Source organism: Netta rufina (assembly GCF_964035555.1).
Source record: "Netta rufina genome assembly, chromosome: 13".
Taxonomy (NCBI): Eukaryota; Metazoa; Chordata; class Aves; order Anseriformes; family Anatidae; genus Netta; species Netta rufina.
Window position 1 is genome coordinate 12,449,893 of NC_140136.1, and position 18,143 is coordinate 12,468,035.

The 18,143-nt window shown below is 42.0% G+C and overlaps 1 protein-coding gene across 5 annotated transcripts in view; it reads right to left on the bottom strand.

Moving 5' to 3' along the window:
- Positions 1–18,143, bottom strand: part of CNOT1 (CCR4-NOT transcription complex subunit 1) — a 58,004-nt gene that overhangs the window by 33,510 nt on the left and 6,351 nt on the right. For all 5 annotated transcript variants that reach the window (XM_084294588.1, XM_084294589.1, XM_084294587.1 and 2 more), the window contains exons 3-16: positions 14,502–14,609; positions 13,694–13,792; positions 13,090–13,158; positions 12,935–12,989; positions 12,306–12,509; positions 10,653–10,821; positions 8,509–8,635; positions 8,127–8,237; positions 6,320–6,490; positions 5,795–5,922; positions 4,610–4,850; positions 3,312–3,431; positions 2,352–2,474; positions 1,969–2,120 (exon numbers count right to left, since the gene is read on the bottom strand). In XM_084294588.1, coding sequence (XP_084150714.1) covers positions 1,969–2,120; positions 2,352–2,474; positions 3,312–3,431; positions 4,610–4,850; positions 5,795–5,922; positions 6,320–6,490; positions 8,127–8,237; positions 8,509–8,635; positions 10,653–10,821; positions 12,306–12,509; positions 12,935–12,989; positions 13,090–13,158; positions 13,694–13,792; positions 14,502–14,609 — 1,877 coding nt within the window. The remainder of the gene's footprint in view (positions 1–1,968; positions 2,121–2,351; positions 2,475–3,311; positions 3,432–4,609; positions 4,851–5,794; positions 5,923–6,319; positions 6,491–8,126; positions 8,238–8,508; positions 8,636–10,652; positions 10,822–12,305; positions 12,510–12,934; positions 12,990–13,089; positions 13,159–13,693; positions 13,793–14,501; positions 14,610–18,143) is intronic.

Consider the following 18,143-nt stretch of genomic DNA (forward strand, 5'->3'; position numbering starts at 1 on the left):
CTCCTATTTTCTACCTCTGCCCATTCCTACCACCACTCATCTCTTTACAGAGGTATTGATGCACAAGCAGGGAGGATGCCTCTTCATTCCTTTAGGCACAGGCGGCCAGAAGCATCGCCCTGTCCTGAGGCCGGGAGTGAGGAGGAACCACCAGTGCTGCCAAACCGACTGTGCTGGGCATGGGCAGGTCCTGCTGCCACTCACCTCGCTGCAAATCCCTGGGGGGAGGACTTTTCACAAGCAGTTGGTTACCAAATCACACCCTCAGTCAGTAAGGCAGCTTGCGGTGCCAAAACCACCCTGGCTTCATTTGAAAAACACTAAGTAATAACAAGAATGCTTCTTTCTTTCTGAAGCCTCGCTGCTATGTGCCACAGCAGCACTACACAAACTGCATCAACACAAATAACGGGTCCCAGGGGCTAAAAAGTGTCCCACCTACAGCTTAACTGAAGGAAATGACTCCTAAATCAACTACCCCCAGGAGCAAACTTCAGGTGGTGAAGCAGAAGCACCCTCCCAGACATATTTAATGTTACTATGATTTTAGTCTCCCGGTCTTTCCAATGCCTGCTTCCATTTGTGACTGAAATGTAAACTAATCCAAGTGAGTGCTATCTGAAAGAAATTAAGCGTTTTCTCTTTAAGGCTTAAAGAGAATAACTCATGGAAAATGACTGCAAGTAGGTCACATTCTTGCATAAATGGGAATACAAGCGGCTATAAAAAGAAACCAGAAGCTGAGAGAACTGTGCCAGTGGAGAACTGCTAGCTTTTGGATTAACTGAATAAATAAAACTTGGTAACACATTAAGATTCAGAACACAGTGACATTAGATGCAAGTCAAGTCTACAATTAACTATTACATCTCTAAAATCTGGACGTGGCAACATGCAAAATACTGGAATTTCAGTCCAGTTTGTAGTCCCAGGAGATGATGTACGTGGAGTAACAGGCATTTTTTCAGTCCAGAAGATGGACTAGACAGTAACAATTCAGAAATAGGACTTGAAATTTAATTTTGTTTAGGAGAACCTTTTCTCCTAAAAATCTTACAAGGATGCCTGAAATTCCCTTGCAGTTCAGGCAGCAATCACAATGTTGGTATTTGTTTCCTTGCTGTTTACACAAGCTCGGAATCATCTGACACTTTGACATCTGTTTCCTCTATCTGTCAAGACATCACTGCATAACGACATAATCCTTAGACCAGCTACCATGCGCTTGGGTATGCCAGACTCCTTAGGTGTCAAAATTTAACACCAAAACCAGCCCCCTCTCCAGCTTCCAGACCCTCTGGCTCATGTGTCACACTGTGTTAAGCCTAGGGAACTCCAAAACATTACTGCAGTCAAATACCACCTTGATCTGACAGCATTAACAAGCAACACCACCAATATTTTGCAACATTTAGTCATTTTTACTTAAAACATTATTTAAAATTGATTTGTCCACTTTTGGCTCGCTTTAGTCTTTCTGTAACCTGCCTCTCCCTCTCGCAGAGGGCAGGTCTCTAGGACCCACACTATTTCCTTCAGGATTTTAGCTAAACAAATTCATCTGCAGAAGACCTTAGCTATTTTCCCATCCTTTGACTACTTTGAGACAGTTGGTATTTCAAGTAAAAACAAGCAAAGTTACGTGTCTAGTTTCAGTCTCAATTACATTACAATCTCCACCTCTCTTCTAAGCATAAGGAGCGCATTAGCCCTCTCTGCTAGGGCAGCAACCACATATTTGCCTAACATGATCAAAAAACCCTTTATAAAATCATTGTTTCCCATGATGCTGCCCCATTCTGTAGTTATGACTTTTGGACATTCCTTTTTGTCCAAGTCACAGCCCTGCCTCTTATAACTCTCAGCAACCCCTAAGAAACTCCAAACCAGCCGTGAACACGTGCAGTACGAGGCCAGCAAGCAGGCTTCAAGCAGATAACATTCAGGCTTAAGCAACGTTGCCCTTACCCAGCACAAGCTTGCAGACACGCCAACATAGTCGCCAAGGTTTCTGGAGGAAGCTGAGCACTTTTGGGTTGATCTTTTTCCGGAGCAAGGCCACCCAAGATAGATGGACATCTTCTCTTTAAGAAAGTCATGCAGGCCTGGATGAAGGGCTCCTGAGGAAAAACAAGTCAGCTTAATCTCCCAAACCACATCCAAGCCATTATTTCAAACTTGGCAATTGTACCGTGGGAAGAATCACGCTAAGCTATTATAGTTCAGTGAAAACGTTGAACTATCAGACCATGGACACTTTCCACAACCTTAAAGCTTCTTATAAGATTATCAAAGTGACTTAAGCTAGTCACCGACAGAATGCAGAAATAAAAAGAAAAATCCTGCTTTACCCCATGTTCCCGAATTTTATCTGTGAGCCATTTGTCAAGTTTGAGGTATTCCCGTCGAGAGGCAAGTGCAGCAAGGTCAATAACAAAGGCAAATGGAGTACCATTTAGCAGCATTGACAAGGCCTAAAGAAAAAAAAAATCAGAAGACTACTAGTGAAGACACAAGGATATCCCCTTCTCCTTCCTAATCCCCATATAGTTTTTAATAAAGAAGCCTCCCTATCACAGCCTGCTGTGCTTTCGTAGTCAACAAAAAGACTGGTACTATCAGCTTCACAGTTTGCTCGTGGCACAAATAAGAAGGAAGAGCTCTCATCTGAAAGCATTGCGTGGGCTTCTTGAAGAGACCTTGTGCTTATGGTTTTTTTCCTCTGTATGAAAATCTACCAGTAAGTGGCCAAGAACTACCAAGACAATTTTGCAACAGAATTAGTCAGAATAACCCAGTGTCTCCCTGCCAACAGACCTTAACCACTTCAGAGCCACTCTGAATGCATCTGATCAGCGTTCATCCTTGAACACAGGAACTGATATAACAAAACTAATTTGAAGCTCTTGCACTTTGGGACACCCAATTATTTTGCATCTAACTTTAGAAGTGATAAAGGCCTTTAAGAAGTCAGATGTAGCTTCCAGTCTCTTTTGTGAACGTGTAAACGATTGAAAAATAGCAGTATTCTCAAGAAACCCCCATTCCATCAACCTCAGTGGTGCCTCCTTCAAACAAATGTCTGAAGGATATTGTCTACATTCCCATTTCAATGGTATTCAAGGTTAAAACAGTTGAAGCTCTTCCTGGATTTACAGTACATGCATATAGCAAGCAGTTCCATTACACTGCTTCTTAGTAATCCTTACTAAATTAGTCACATCCAAGTTAAGCTTAGCCTTTGTTACAAGATGAGCAAGTCTGCATAAGACACCAGACAGAAAATAATAATGGTGCTTTGCAAAACTCACCTTCAAGTCTTGCGCCACATCAAGAATACGTGACAATTTTGCCTGGTCATACTGCTCCCCTCTCATGTACCATTCTGCCATTGCATGCATGATAAGCTGACGAATCGAAGGAGACTGACCCTAAGAAGAATTAAATTAGGATTGTACTTCATGCCTCTAGGAAAAGGATCAACTATTTGAACATTTAGTAGGTATCTTACCTCTAAAGCCTAACACACAAACATTTACTCTTCAGTTTAGAGCTTAGTTTCTTAGTTGGACTCTTAGCATGTGATCAATAAAACTATCCAGGAGTTCAACTAAAGGAACGATGAACATTCCTCTCAGTTACAGAGAAATAGCTCTTGGAATATGTGAATCACAGAACGTTCTGCCTGATGTGCTGCCTGAAGCCAGAGCTGCCATGTCACAGCCTGACATTGCAAAACCAGCATCTAGCTCTTTGCTCACACATGAGCAATCAAAGTGCAATTCGAGTAAATTTCTGCTGGCAGCAAGGGTTTTGCTTTCAGTTCCCACATCTGAGGAAGTCAAACATCCTCAAACTGTAGAGCAGCACCCTGTCACATGACAGCTATCACTCTGTACTTTATTTTGGAGCCTAGCCTGCTGAAAAATTGCATATTCTGCCATTTCAAGACCTTATGCAAAGAACACATCACTTCTATCCCACCCCCATTCTGCAGTTTAAAGATTAATACCAAGAAAACGTAACATCCATAGCACTTCAGCTAGTGAACAACCATGACTTTGCAATGAATATGGACCAAGAACCCCTGAAGTCAAGTTTTGTATCATCAACTCCACTGTACCTGAAAGGGCAATATATTTTCTCATGCAGATTCCCCTCCCACCCTAGAGGCTTCCTCTGCCTTAAGCTTCTTCCTATGACTTGTATTTACTTAACTACCAGTGAGCACAGTGATGAGAGCCATGATGAAAGGCAAATTATAAAAAAAACTACTTATTTGCCCATTAAAAACATAGGGTTTATATGCATAGTTGCCTTCTCTCAGCATGGAAGTTCTCTTTGAAGAAGGGCAGCAGCCAGTCCTAAATTTTCAGAAAACTACACTCTCACTACAAATTATGTTACATGCAGTTTCTTTATACCTAGAACAGTCTCCAATGCACTTTGCTAGAAGACAGAGGGTATCTTATTTTGAACCATTTCCTCTCTTACCGCTTAAAGTTTCTACGTTTTAAATGTGCCAGGCTGTCTCTCCCCCTTTGGCTTTCTGTCCCTCCCTCAAACTTGACATTTTAAGCAAAGGTTAAATGCCAGTGAAAACACTCACCTGTCCATGCCATGCATAGTGCAAAATGATGGCTGAGTTGGGATGGTTGCCAAGGAAAATCGGCATGAGCGTGGAGATGAGTTCATGGCGCAAGGTGTGCCAGGAAGTGTTGATCTGCAATAAGGCCAATACCAACATATCCGGGCAATGCTTGATAGGAAAACTGAAGAGCTGCTTAACCTGCTCGTACTGTCCCACTTCTGCCAATCGCAACAGAGATTCGATCAAATCCAGGCTCTTCCTAACAAAAGGAAAAAACAAACAGACAAGCCCCCCTTAAAGTTACAAGTAGTTTGCTTACAGGATCCTGGATTCAAACATTTTGTAGCATCAACTGCAAGACTACATAAAGTAACACCCGCTGCAAGCAGCCTGAAACTGCAGCTCCTGTCAAATCCAGTTAAGCCTACAGGAATATTCTTATATATGAGAAGTAACTTTTCTTTTTTTGAAGACAAAAACAAAAATTACACCAATTTAATAGCTTAAGAGCTCTTACTATTCTTTTAAGGAAGATGGAAAAACAAACTTTTTCTAAACCTGACAGTACACACCTGTGAAATCTGAAGATACTTTACTGTTGTCTATTTAAAAGATATAGACATTGTTACCTTCTCCCACTTTGACCATCTTTCCTATCCTTAATTCCTTGAATCAGGCTGTACAACAGGAATAGAAACAAATATCTGCATTGAAATCAGCTACAAGCTATATTAAAAGAAGCTGTAATTGTCAGCTCGAGGAGTCATATTACTCAGCTTTGTGCAATAACTGAGCAATAGCTCTATACATTTATTATTTAAATCCCAGGACTTATTTCATGTAAGTGGAACACGTTTCTCTAACGTCATCCTGGAAAAAGATTTAAATTATCTCCTCTATCCCTCTCCCTCCCCCCATATATTTGGATTCACCAAAATACACTGGCAGAAATTCTCCAGACAAGCAGAAGACTCCATTAAAAGCAACAACTAGCAAAACATTTTCAGATATTATGGAAGTACACAGGAAGTTCTAACGTGAAAACTTCCAGCAAACACTGAAAAATACTGACAGCCGATCAACTGTAATGTACACAGAGCTACAGACATATCATGTTGCATGAAGGTAAAGTCACATTTGAGCAGGTAAGTTGTCTTACTCTAAATCTAGGTAAGAAAAGCAGTTTGGGGAGAGCAGGTTTACCATGTGGCAATTTCTCGATTGTCATCCTCTGGTGGTGCTTTCAGGATGTCTGTGGCAACAGTATGACAAGCGTAGTCAGCAAAACAGAAGATGTCAGGGTTTATGAGGGAATGTTGAATGAAGGAGAGCTGGTGTAAGAGATATCAAAAATAGTTAGTTTAGGTCTTTGAAATTACAGGTTCCTTTCCACTACATCCAGGGACATTTCTGAGAGCAACACAAACCAACAAGGCAGTAGAAATGAGCCAAGATTGACTATAAGCATGTTTTACACCAGACTGAACTTCACTAGAGCATAAGAACTACTCTTCCCACGGTTTCTGAGCATGATAAATAAGCGTGTGCCCAGGGCACCTGCCTGCATTGTAGTGCTCTGCAGAGCTCTAGCCTTTGTGTAACCATGCAACCATGTTCTCAACCATGGCTTGTCTGGAAATGCACATTACCAATCCACAGCTGCCATTTGTGAAATTCAAGAACTTCTTAAGTTTTGTACAGACACAGACAAAACACTGGTAAACCTACCTGGCCCTCTGCATGTTTCCAAGGTCTGTATATGGCATTAACTGGAAAAACCTCCATGCCCAAGCCTCTCTGGATGCCAAACACCACAATATGCAGGCCCTTGCTGTCACGAATCTGAAATCCTGGGTGGTCCAATTCATAGGTTACTACTTTGAAGTCCAGGCTAGGATTCTGCATCCAGAAAAAACAAGGGACCAGTTAGCCTTTAGCATTACAATCTTTGGTACTTTCTTGTAAGAACCCCCACTTCGTCAGTATTTTGCTCAGCTTAACATCCTCCCAACTTTTAGTTGAAGGCAATTTGATTTAAAAAACACAACTTAGATAGTTTTGAGAACTCAATGCAAGTTACTGCTTGAAACCAGCCTGCGAATCTCACCTCCCCCAGCACCACAGCCAGTAGCTGTTCATCTTTCTAAACCTCTCTTTAACAAGTCTTTAAAAAAACAAAAAAAAAACACAAAAACAAACCAAAACCAACAAACACCCAAAAATCCACCCAGCACAGTTCCTTTCTTAGCATACTAACTGATTCCTTTTGTAGGCTTCCATATGCCCTCCAACAAGAAACAGAAGGATCTGACCAGCTGCCAAGCACAACTTGTTTTCCATTTGAAGGATTTACAGTGCAAGTGTTTGCAAGCACCTATTAGATTTTCAGCAATAGCATAAAACCTTCAGGATGAGGGGGTTTGGAGGGAACTATGGCAATTACAGAACAGACCTCTCCTTCCAAAGATAGGTGAGCACCACATACAAAAAGATAGATACTGACTGCTCACTGTGCAGTCAGTATCAATTTCCTGACAAGCTGATGTAACACAGGGTAAACGTGGACCACGTCAGATGTGTAAGAAAGGGCTCAGGCATGCTTACACAACTGGAAAGTTAGACAAAAGCATGAAGTGCCTGAAGAACAGACAATACTTCATTGATAACAGAATGAACATACAGGAGAACTCACGCTGTTTGTGCTAATAACTGCAGCTGTAGCTTACACGCTATGTGTATGCTTCCATAGAATGAAAAAAATTTAGAGCTGTTTCCTTAAAGGAAACAGAAGGTAGACGCAGTACAGAGCTCTCTAGGAATAAAAATAGTACACCTACATTAGCACACAAAACCTGTCATCTATACAGCACAATGGGACTCAGATACTGGTACATCATGTAGAAAAGTCTAGCTGTATTTTTTGAAAATGATTTGGAAAAAAAACGTAACAGCAGCTCCTTTGTAGATTAGAGGGACCACACAGAAAACTCACCCAATACACGGTAGGCAAAGGAAATGGTATTCGTGTTTCACTGTGTTAATTATGAAAATTGCTGCTTATAAAGCAGTGGAAAAGCTTTTCTATTTTTGAAACATCATCATGCACAAGAAGCACGGAGAGGTTTGGAATGAGTAGCTACAAAAATATTTTGGTTCATTTTAATGCCTGCAGTTAGAACCTTTGCAAAATAAGGTGCGTGACGTACAGACTCCTTCCACTGTTGAAAATAAATTCTTCAAACATAAAACCCCTCAGACAACACATGCTGGAGCACGTGGAAGCAAGCAGTGTGGAATGAATTGCAGGTTGCACCCACTTAGCCATTCAAGTAGTTTTTAGTTCTCACAATTCCTCAAAATACTCTTGTTCAAAGGGAAAAAGACAGCATTTAAGCACAGCAGCACAATTGTATTCATGAGTTTCAAAGGCATTCAGGCTGCTAGGAGCTTTTAAAAAAACACTTCATATTCACACTGGGCCACATCCTTTTTTCAGATGTTCTGCGTTCAAGGCCAAGGTGCTCACAGAACTTACCAACTCTTTAAGAACATCAATTAAGACCTCCACATTCCAGGTATGGGCTTGTGCTCCATCACTTTTATCCTTCCCATCACTCCAAATCCCACTGCCAGGAGCCGAAATAGACTGCAAATAAAATACACCCAGTCAAATACCAGCTGAAAAACACCAAGTCTCAGAAACCACTAACCACTAGAACTCTCTGCACTAAATGAGAAACAGAGGTTCAGCCTGGTAACGACGCCAGTTACACAGTTCTAAGAATCCCTCACTCAAAACTGTATTACAAGACATTTACGAGAGAACAAAAGGATAAATGTTGAATAATAAAAGCAAGTCTTAATTTTCAGTTAAAAAAACACATTCCCTCTCCCCCCACCCCGCCCAGACCACTCACTTGTAATGGAATACCATCTGTCAACCCTGAATGAGTTCGAGCCATCATCCCCAAAACCCTGGCAACCTGGGCAGCCGTGACTTCCCGGACACCAAACTGCATGATTATGTTGCGACATTCTTCAACACTAAGATGCAACAGAACAGACAGACCTTAGTACTAAAGCAGGTTTCACTGTGGCACAAAAAGCCATAAGAACTAAAGCACAGACTGTTGGGAGAAACTAATCGCAAATGGTAAAATATGACAATTTACTGGGCTTCACAGTTGTATCAGTCAAATGCTCCAACAAATTCTAAGGTAAGCAACAAGACAACTTAGGCAGAAAGTCCATGCAATTATTTCCACGAAGCATACAGTGCTGTGTATTTAATTCAAAGCTAGGCAGACTTAAGTCAGTGAGACACATTTGACAGCCTATGCCTTGTCAAAGTAAAAACACAGGGTAGGTTTAGCAGTGTTTGCTGTTAAAAGCACTTCTAAGTATTTATCTATGACACAGAGCTTCAAAGACTGAAGTTTTCTTCTAGCTGAAAGTGAAACAAAGGCTCCAACGACACATTTCAGCAATGCACATCACCAGTTTGACAAGGTAAACTGAAAATATGCAGCTTGACCTGATACAAGCCACAGTGTTTCTGATCAGAGGTCAGTAGCAAAAACATTCAAGGAACCAAGAGAGCAAACAATTACCAGAGGCTTAAACACTTATTTTTCTAAAAAAAATAAATTTAAAACTCAACTTTTTTTTTGCAATATTTGTTTCACTTTAACACTTAAAGAGGCCAGCAGTTAATACCTACGCAGCTTCAGCACAGATCAAGTATGTTTTATTTGCAGGCACATGCTAACGAATTCATTTTCAATACCTTGAACACATTTATGTCCTGTTTGTATTCCACCACATCAACAGAAGCTTAGTTAATACTATCTTTGAGATCTTATCACCTCCTCAGCATGGTCCAAAGTCTTTCAGAACACAAATTTATTTCTCCTAGCTTATGCTTCTTAAGTGAATCTTCCCTTAAGAAATGTTAGGTTCAAACTGAGGGCTGAACCTAAGTCAAAACTGGCCACACGTTTGCAGTCTCCTGCTAGCTAGGTATCAGAGAACTCTCATTGATCCCTAAAAACTGCATGAATAAATCCAATTCAGTTTTTGAAAAGGTAACAGATGCACAGTATGAAAGCTTTTAGTATATTCTAATTAACTCTTCACTAGAAGTCTAGCTTAGGTCTAGCTGCTTCTACTTTTCTGGTAACAATTCCAAATCTCACATGCATATAACCCATGTAATAGACTATTTGTGTTAGGTGCAAAGCTGTGTAGCACTGTGCATGCCGCTCCCAGCAAGTCCCCACAGCTCTGTACATGACAGCCCAATTCATGCAGCACAAGCAAGTGCAGTTAGAGCTGCATATAAAGCATTTCAGAGTAGGGGCAGATAGCAAGAGCATGGAATACTGTCGTGAGGATGTGGGTGAAGTATTTCTACAAATATACACACAAATTCAGGGGAAGTTTAAGGCAGCTGTGTTTTTACCAAAATAAGCCTAAGCAGGCACAGACCGAAGATGATGTCAGGATACTCTGCTTCATCACCAGCAATTCATTACCATAATTATACCCTACAGCTTCAAATAATCACTATTATGAAGTGTACCACACCCATCACAATCTAACACAAACAGAAAGCTGCTGTTGGTCAGCTCTCTTCAAAGAGAGATTATCATCTTTGGTTCTTCTCTGTTTCATGTGGACAGTGAACTAACAGGAGTCTGTCACAAGAACAGTTCTCCTTCAGGTCTAGTAGGGTTTAGTTTGAATTTATGCCTATCTGACTTTCCTGTTTTTATAAAAAAGAATGCTGGTCAAATCCTTCTCAAACCTTCCCAAGGAAGGTGAATACCTTTAGCTAACATTTCTTACCATGACAAAATCATACACAATTTCAACAGATACGCTATGCATGCTAGAAGCAAGACACAAAACAGGAATAAAAGCAGGTAACCTCATAATACTTCTAGTTATTTTAGTACTTAAAGTGTTCTTTTTCTTTACCTTTTGCCTCAAGGAAGAGAAAGAAAACCACCACCACCCAAGATGATCGATTCCACGTAAGAAATTGGGTTTTCCTACAAACCTTGTACAAAAGCCATAGCCAACTTCTTGCATGAAGTCTGCCAGAGAACTCTCCATCATTGTTTTGGCTATCCCTCCAGAATCAGGCAGGATCCTGTCCATTAGAATGTCCCGTTTTTCAGGGTATAGAAGTGGTGCAAGCACCACAGGACAACGCTCCTGGGGAAAATCTGAGGGCAAGAGGAACAAAACCCAAGTCAGTGTCAAAAACCCACAACACCAGTTACATGCAAGTGACTATTCAAAATAACTTGAGCGCTCTACTAGAACTTCCCTGCTGCTGCAGGTACCTGGAAAGCACTCAGAGCCTTCCTCCATCCCATCTACCAATTCTCTACTGGCACTTAAATATTCCTAGAGAACAAGAATGTAAAATAGGCTACACCTTAATACAGGTTCACACTGCAGCTGCCAAAAAAGGCTAGCAGCTGCAGTGGTAAGTTTACAACTAGATTGCCACTAACAGCAGTTATCCAAAAAAAAGCAGAGCAGGAAATAATACAGCAGTAAAGCAAGGCTCTCCTCCAAATCAAGAAGCATTAGGAAACTAAGGAGCTGCTACTGAGTGCTCAGCCTAAGATGTCCAGCAATCCAAGTGTGAAATTTGGGGATGGAAGGAGAGAATACTCCTTTCTTCCTTTCAGGGAAGCAAAGTTTAAGGGAGACACAGTCCTGAGAAAATCAGAGGTGTGGGTAGGAGTTTTACTCGCAGTGGAATGCAGCAGAGTAAAGACAACTCATGGGCAGGCCTTCCTTACGCAGCATTATCTTTAAGATGATGTGTAATACCTCCATACCCTTTGGGGCCATTCAGAGAAGAATTCCCAATTTCCCAAAGCAAAATGAGAGGAATAACAGAAGATAACCACTAATCAGCATTAAAGAAAGCACGACCTAAGAAGTTACACCTAAACAGAAGAAACATTCTGCTTTTGCACAAAGGGTGACGTCCTCCAGGCCTGGGCAGAACCAAGCAGTGTGTTGTGTTAAATGCAGTTAGCTCCTGAGCCCAAGTCCTGCTCATTCTGAAGGGTTTACAGCAAACAGTCTTGTTGTGGAAAGGAAGAGGCTACCAGTTCATAGCCCACTGTCAGCATCCCCTGCCATCACACAGGGACCACGGTAGATTCCAGGAAATTAACTATTTTTATTCAAAACCACTTCATTTGCTCTGCTAATATTTCCTCATAGATCTGCACCTAATATAAACACAACTTACCCATTCAAATATGTGGACTTTAATGCATGTTCCTTACCATGTAAGGAGCTCAAGTTTTTTCTACTACACTGTATGGGCTGCTGCAGGGAAAATTAACTCCATCCCAGACAGACCCAGCACAGGTGTTACTTCAGGTGAAGCTGTGCCATCCCACACAAGCAAACACACTAGCATATTCCCTTCGTTTACTTTGCTTATTTATCAAAACACTTTTTTAAAAAAAAAAAAAAAAAAAAAGCCTTGAGGTTGTCTCATGCTACTGCTCACCGAAAGAGAAATATGCTAAAACAACAGTATTTTTCTTCCAGTTTTGTTGTGAAGATTTAGTGAGCTCAACCTCACCCCCCCCTTTCAGCAGTCTGCACTGACTGTAAGTTACAAAAGCCCATCTCAGAACCTGCAGTTAGTCAGGCTCCAGAAAAACACCACACTTACCTCTACGTAATGTTTTGAGGAAAGCGTCAATTTGTTCCTGTCCCACCCCAAACGCTCCCTTCTGCCCAAAAAGGAGATGGGAGAGGAGAAGGTGCAGGACCTCTATTGCAATATCTTGGAAGCCACCTTCTTGATTTCCACTGACGTCCGCGTCAATGTAAGAGCGCAAAAGATCCGGGAGTTTCTGTTTGATGAACTGGGCAGCTTTAGAACACAAAAGAAACTGAAGTCAAAACCTGAAACTTCTTTTCAAGATAAAGACTCATTTTAGTTTAAGTACCATTCTCTTACCCAGAGTTCGTTTCCCACAAGCTGCAAGAGTTCCAACTTAAATAGAAACCTCACAATCCATAGCCCTGAGCTCAGTATTAGTGGACAGCTAAAAAGCTGAAAGATATCACAATATCTGAACTTGATTCATCATCTAGCACATCACTGATGGAAGGGACCCCCACCTTCATATAAGACAAGATGACCAAGCTACGTATTGACTCTCTCGAAACGCTCTTCGACTTCAGTAGCTCCCCTGATTGCAAGGTGATGCATGCAAACACCTATCCACCTCGAAAGTCCATCACTTACAAAGAAAAAAGGCGCTCTTGCTGCAATAGCTTGGAAGCTTCACTTACCAAAACCTCGTAGATCTGAGCTGAAAGAGTTCAGTAAAGCGAGACCGAATATCACCTACAAAGAAAAACAACCATCACAGTAAGGGGACTTCATCCTTTCCAACAAGCTCAGTCATAAAACACTGAAATATTTTGGAAATAAAACGTACACCTACCTCTTGAACTTTACTTAATTTGATGACTTTACTCAATTGGGCAAATAAATGGGGTGAAGGCTTTAGACTCTGAAATAGGTAAGAAGAGTTAAATAGAGCTGATTACATGATTAGTCTCCATGATTAGTCTCATTTGTCATGCAGCAGGAAAACTACAGCTCATTTAAAGGTCTTCAATTTCATTAACTGCTCTACTGTAGGTTAACACAAAGCCTGTATTGGTAAACTAAGCATCTCTAGAGCTATTTTTGGATACGTCTAGACTAAAAGTTTATTCCACATATCCCTCTATTAATCTATTTCAGCATTAAACCCCCATCATGGCTTTCATACTGAAAGAAACACATGAGCACTGATCATTTATTTTGGTACCGTCTGCCAGAAACAAGCCATCAGGAACTAACATTAGATTAAGCTTTTAAAATTAGTTTTTTGTTACTCTGAGTGACTGAGTAACTAGCTCAGTTTAACAAAACAGAACTTCCACCAAGCTCAATTTTTGAAGATTTTAACACAACTGAGCTTAGCCATAAAAAAAAAAAAAAAAACAATAGGAAAAACACAAGGGAAAAACAGGAGGATCCTTTTCAAAAAGCACACAGACCTTCTGATAGTGCAAGGGATTGTCAATGGCGTAGGACAGCGTCGAGATAAAGTTTGGTTTCGTAATCAGCGACGCACACTCCTGGATCAGAAATTGAGTCTGGAACGAACAAAATTTGAACATTCATATTGTTTCAACACAGAACAAGACAATAAAGCTGCTGCTTTTCACTAAATGCAGTATCATTAAATATAAGAAACCTTTAAGCCTTGCAAGTGCCTAAATTCTCATCAGCACTCATTTAACTAATTTCCTTTCAGTCAAGTTTACTTCAGGTTTTGTTTGGTTTTCCCTCTAAGATTAAGAAAGTGACCAAACATTTGCATAAAATGGCAAAGAAAACTGATTTGCAAACACACAACATTTCGTTTTCTGCAATTCATTCACACACACGCAATAGAGGATCTAAGAATATTTGGTTCTTACTTGTGTGCTAAAAAGTCTGTGCCAACATTGCTTAAGGATGAAAAACACTAGCCAGTACCAGACAAACCAGTTAGTGGACTGGGACAAAGTTCTGAAGAGACAAATACAGGCTTTTGAAGTAGAGCACTGTACGTGGTAAGAAGAAAAATTGTACTTGAGCTGCTTTTCCAGATGAAGGTATTTTAAGAGTCAGATATTAACAATTTTTGCCCTCAGACTAGAGGACTGCCAACATTTGCTTCCAATTGAAAAGCTGAATGACATAATAGTATTTTGCTTGAAGCTACCATCTTCAACCTCCCTTTGTGCTTAATAGAAAAATCTGCAACAGGATTTGATAACAAGCAACACTAACAAGCAGCTGCCTCAGTGCAAACTTTACCTGATGGAAATCTTTGCCACTGCTTTTACCATCGCCACTGAAATCCACGTGCGAGAATAGGCAGCGTAGTAAATGCCTGTCTGCCTCGGGACCGTGCCTGTTCACAATCTGGAAAAAAGCATCCAAAAACAACTTGGTAACAAACAGTCATTACACAGCATGATCTGGGACCAGCACTGTGGACAGAGCAGTGCTCTGAGTGCTTAATACATGTGGAGTTTCAACAGAATTGAGAACGTTTCCCTTTTAATTAATAACCTAGAAAACAAGTTATTAAACCTATTTGCAAATGAAAAGCATAAAAAGATAGGGAAAGAATCTAGACACAAGTCACTTTGAGAGAAGCAGTGCATTTCACAGGTAGGGTTTGTAAACAACCATTAAGAGGGGTTTTCAAGTCACTAGAGGGTGATTTTAAGCTTCTCTGCCACTAAAGCAGCCCGGAATCCACACGGTGCCATGGTCCTGCTTTCCCCCATATTTTTTCCTACCTCTTCTGTGCCTCAGTGTGCAAGAGTAGAGCCCTGAGACAGCCTGCATCTGTGTGCCACACCTATGTATCAGGTATTTCTCCCAGACAGGCCACTGTAGGGCACCTTCCTTCAGCTTGCAGACAGCTTCTACCTTGTCTCCCGGTCGTGACTGACTGCCACTACTACTCCAGGCCCTTTTTAGACAAAAAGGGAATACTATACAGTGTTCCCTGCCATGTAAAAAAAAAAAAAAAATAATTTCCCATTTGCTCATTAACAAACTTTAAAATCATGCTGCTGGGCAGCAAGCACTCAGCACATGATACTGTCCTTTGAGCTCATTCAGCCAAATTCTGTAGCTCAGTCTAAACAGGTGATTCACATGTGTTAGTTTCAACATCTCTTACTCATTATTAGATCTTCGTAACACCACTCCATTTCTGTTAGCGTGCCCTACGATTTGCCTTCAGCTTAACTCCTGGGTACAGCTCAGCTCATCAGCTTGCTGCCTGAAGCAGCTCCAGGTTGTTTTGGCCTGTTTCAGCCTGCATTCCTTTAAGCCTCACCTAACTGCACAGCACCACTCGTTTTCAGAAGAACCTAGAGTGGCAGAAGGTTCCAGTCACTTCATCACCAGCAACTTGCTTGATTTGTCCAAATGACAGCAGCTAACACCAAACCCCACCTCCACCTGTCAGCAAAGTTTGGCCATTGTTTCCACAGCGTGTGGAAGCACGCCCCGGCAGCTCTGCCCTGCGCTGTGACTTCCTCCACCAAGTTCAGGGCTGCACCCTGCCACAAACATCCTCGTCTGCTGGTTGTGCAAAGGGCCAGACAGCGTTGCTTCAGGCTGCATCCGCCTCAGCTTCTCCGAGGGCTCTGCTCAATTCCTCTATCGTTATCTGACCCTGGACTTCCCCTTCCCTCACGGGCTGCTCACTGCAGGGGCTGCCAAGTTTTGTTCTGCTGGAAAGGAACATCCGAGTCAGGATAGCTCTGCATCATGACCAGGGGCTGGAACATACACGCTGCTGATACATCAGCCCGGAGCAAACAGCCCCCTTCAGTTAGCTGACAGCACTGTCCTCAACGGCAGCTGCCCCCCAGGATTAAGTGGGAAGATGCTCGGATTCACGCAAAAGGAAATTCTAAGTGAAAAGCAAATTCTAAGTGAGCTCAGGCTTCAGAAAACAAGCAATTTGCTTAAACAACTCCAATTAAGCGTGTAGCTTGAGATATGGCAACCAGACTGGCACAAAACAGGATCAATCTTCAACGAGCTACTTGGTGCTGTAACCAAGATGAATTCACAAAAGCAGATGGACGCCGAAGAAAACTGCACACACTGAAGCTATCAACACGACATCTCTGCATCAGAATGAGATCGCTGCCTTGTTTAGGAGCAACTTGTGAAGGTTATGCATCTGAAAATTTAACACGCGGTGGGGGAAAGCGAAGGCTGGAAGTGCAGCGTCGCATTTTTCAACTCTCACTACACTTATTCTGTACTTCTATTCAGAAGTTCTTATTCTGTTTCCTAGAAGAACTGCTAGCTTTGTTGTAGGAAGAGCTGAAGGAAATCTTCGTTTGGCAGCCTTCCTACACACTGCCAAGACAGCGTACCTGCTCATAAAGTCATCCCTGAAGACCGGCTGCCCTGGGAAGAACAGCTGCTACAGCGTGTTTGCTGCTAAACACGGAGGGTTACAGCACAACTCCTGTTTCATGACAGCAGCTCAACAACAGCAGCACGTTACTCCAATAAAGCAGAAGCCTGGCACTTTTTCAGGGAAAGGGTAAAGCATTGTCTGCACCACGCCACGAATATGAGTCGAGTACACATTTACTCCCTAGTTAGTTCTGTAGCTTGTATTTCCAACTACATCCACAATATTCCAGGACAACAGCAGCCCTGGAGGTGCCAGTCTGTGTTTAAGAGGCCTTGAGCACTTACAAGAAACCTGCCTGCTTCTGGTAGCTGCAAAACCGAGCTCAGTTTTAATCTATAGGCAGCAGGACTGCCAGCGCTCTTCCCCTACCAATTACAGAGGATGAAGCTTGAGTGCTAACACTACTACGCCCTCCTAAAGACTCAGAGGAGCACAGTCTGGTGGCCCAGAGCTGCTACTCCAACATCTCTGCACTGTTTGGGGCAGGGCATCTGGTGGCACAGAAGAGGCTGAGGCACCTGACGCCTCCTGGGTGGCCCTACTGGAGCAGGGTGGCACCGGGTGACACCAGGAGGTCCCTGCCCACCCAGCTGCACCGTGATGCAGGATAAAGCTCAAACCACCCATATTCAGATTTAACATACAGGGACAAGTTGGATTTTGTTTAGGCAAACACGGGCTTAGCCCAGAAATAACTCTGCTTTTCAGCTCTGCTCATCTGAACGCGGACGGCTTTGCTTTCCTAGATGAATGTCCGCAAAGCCCTTCCCAGCTCTCCACTCGGGCTCTCCTTACCACTAATTCAGGAAAAAGGAAACCACAAAACCCATTTCAGAGGAAGCTGCTCTTTAGAATTCATCCCTTTGATAAATACATAGGAGATTCTTTTCTAAAATATACATTCTTTTTTTTTTTAAAAAAAGTCTTAAAGCATCACATATGTTAAATGATTACTGAAAGCATGTTAAAGCAAAAATCAGCTGCTCGAGCTCTGCCACAGTTACAGTCACTAGCGATGGATTCAAACGTGTCATTTTGGTCAGAAGTGCAAGCTGGAATAAAGCCAGGAGCTCAAGATCAGAGGCCCTTTTCACTAATCACTTGGGAAAGGAACAGCTCCAAGCATGCCTTTCCAGCCTGTGTGCTTAGACACGAACTTTGTAAAACTGAGTTATGCCAAAAATTTACACCAAGCAGCGCGCTGCGAGACAAAGGCAGTTGAGGCATGTACATGGAACCTCCAACTATCTAAGGCGAAATTGCACCAGGAACCACAAAAGTAAAGCGATACCAGCAAGTTAAAAAAACACCGGGGATCAAGGAGGTTTTAGGAATTTAGTTTTGAAATCCTAGATCCGTGTTATAATCAACTATACCCAATGCAGCCTTCCTGCTGACTAGCTCGCAGTCACTCAGCACAGCAAGAGGCCTGGGGTGGACCTGCTTTTAAACAAGTCTCTTGTTATAGAAACTGACTCTGCTTAGACCCTTTGGCCCCC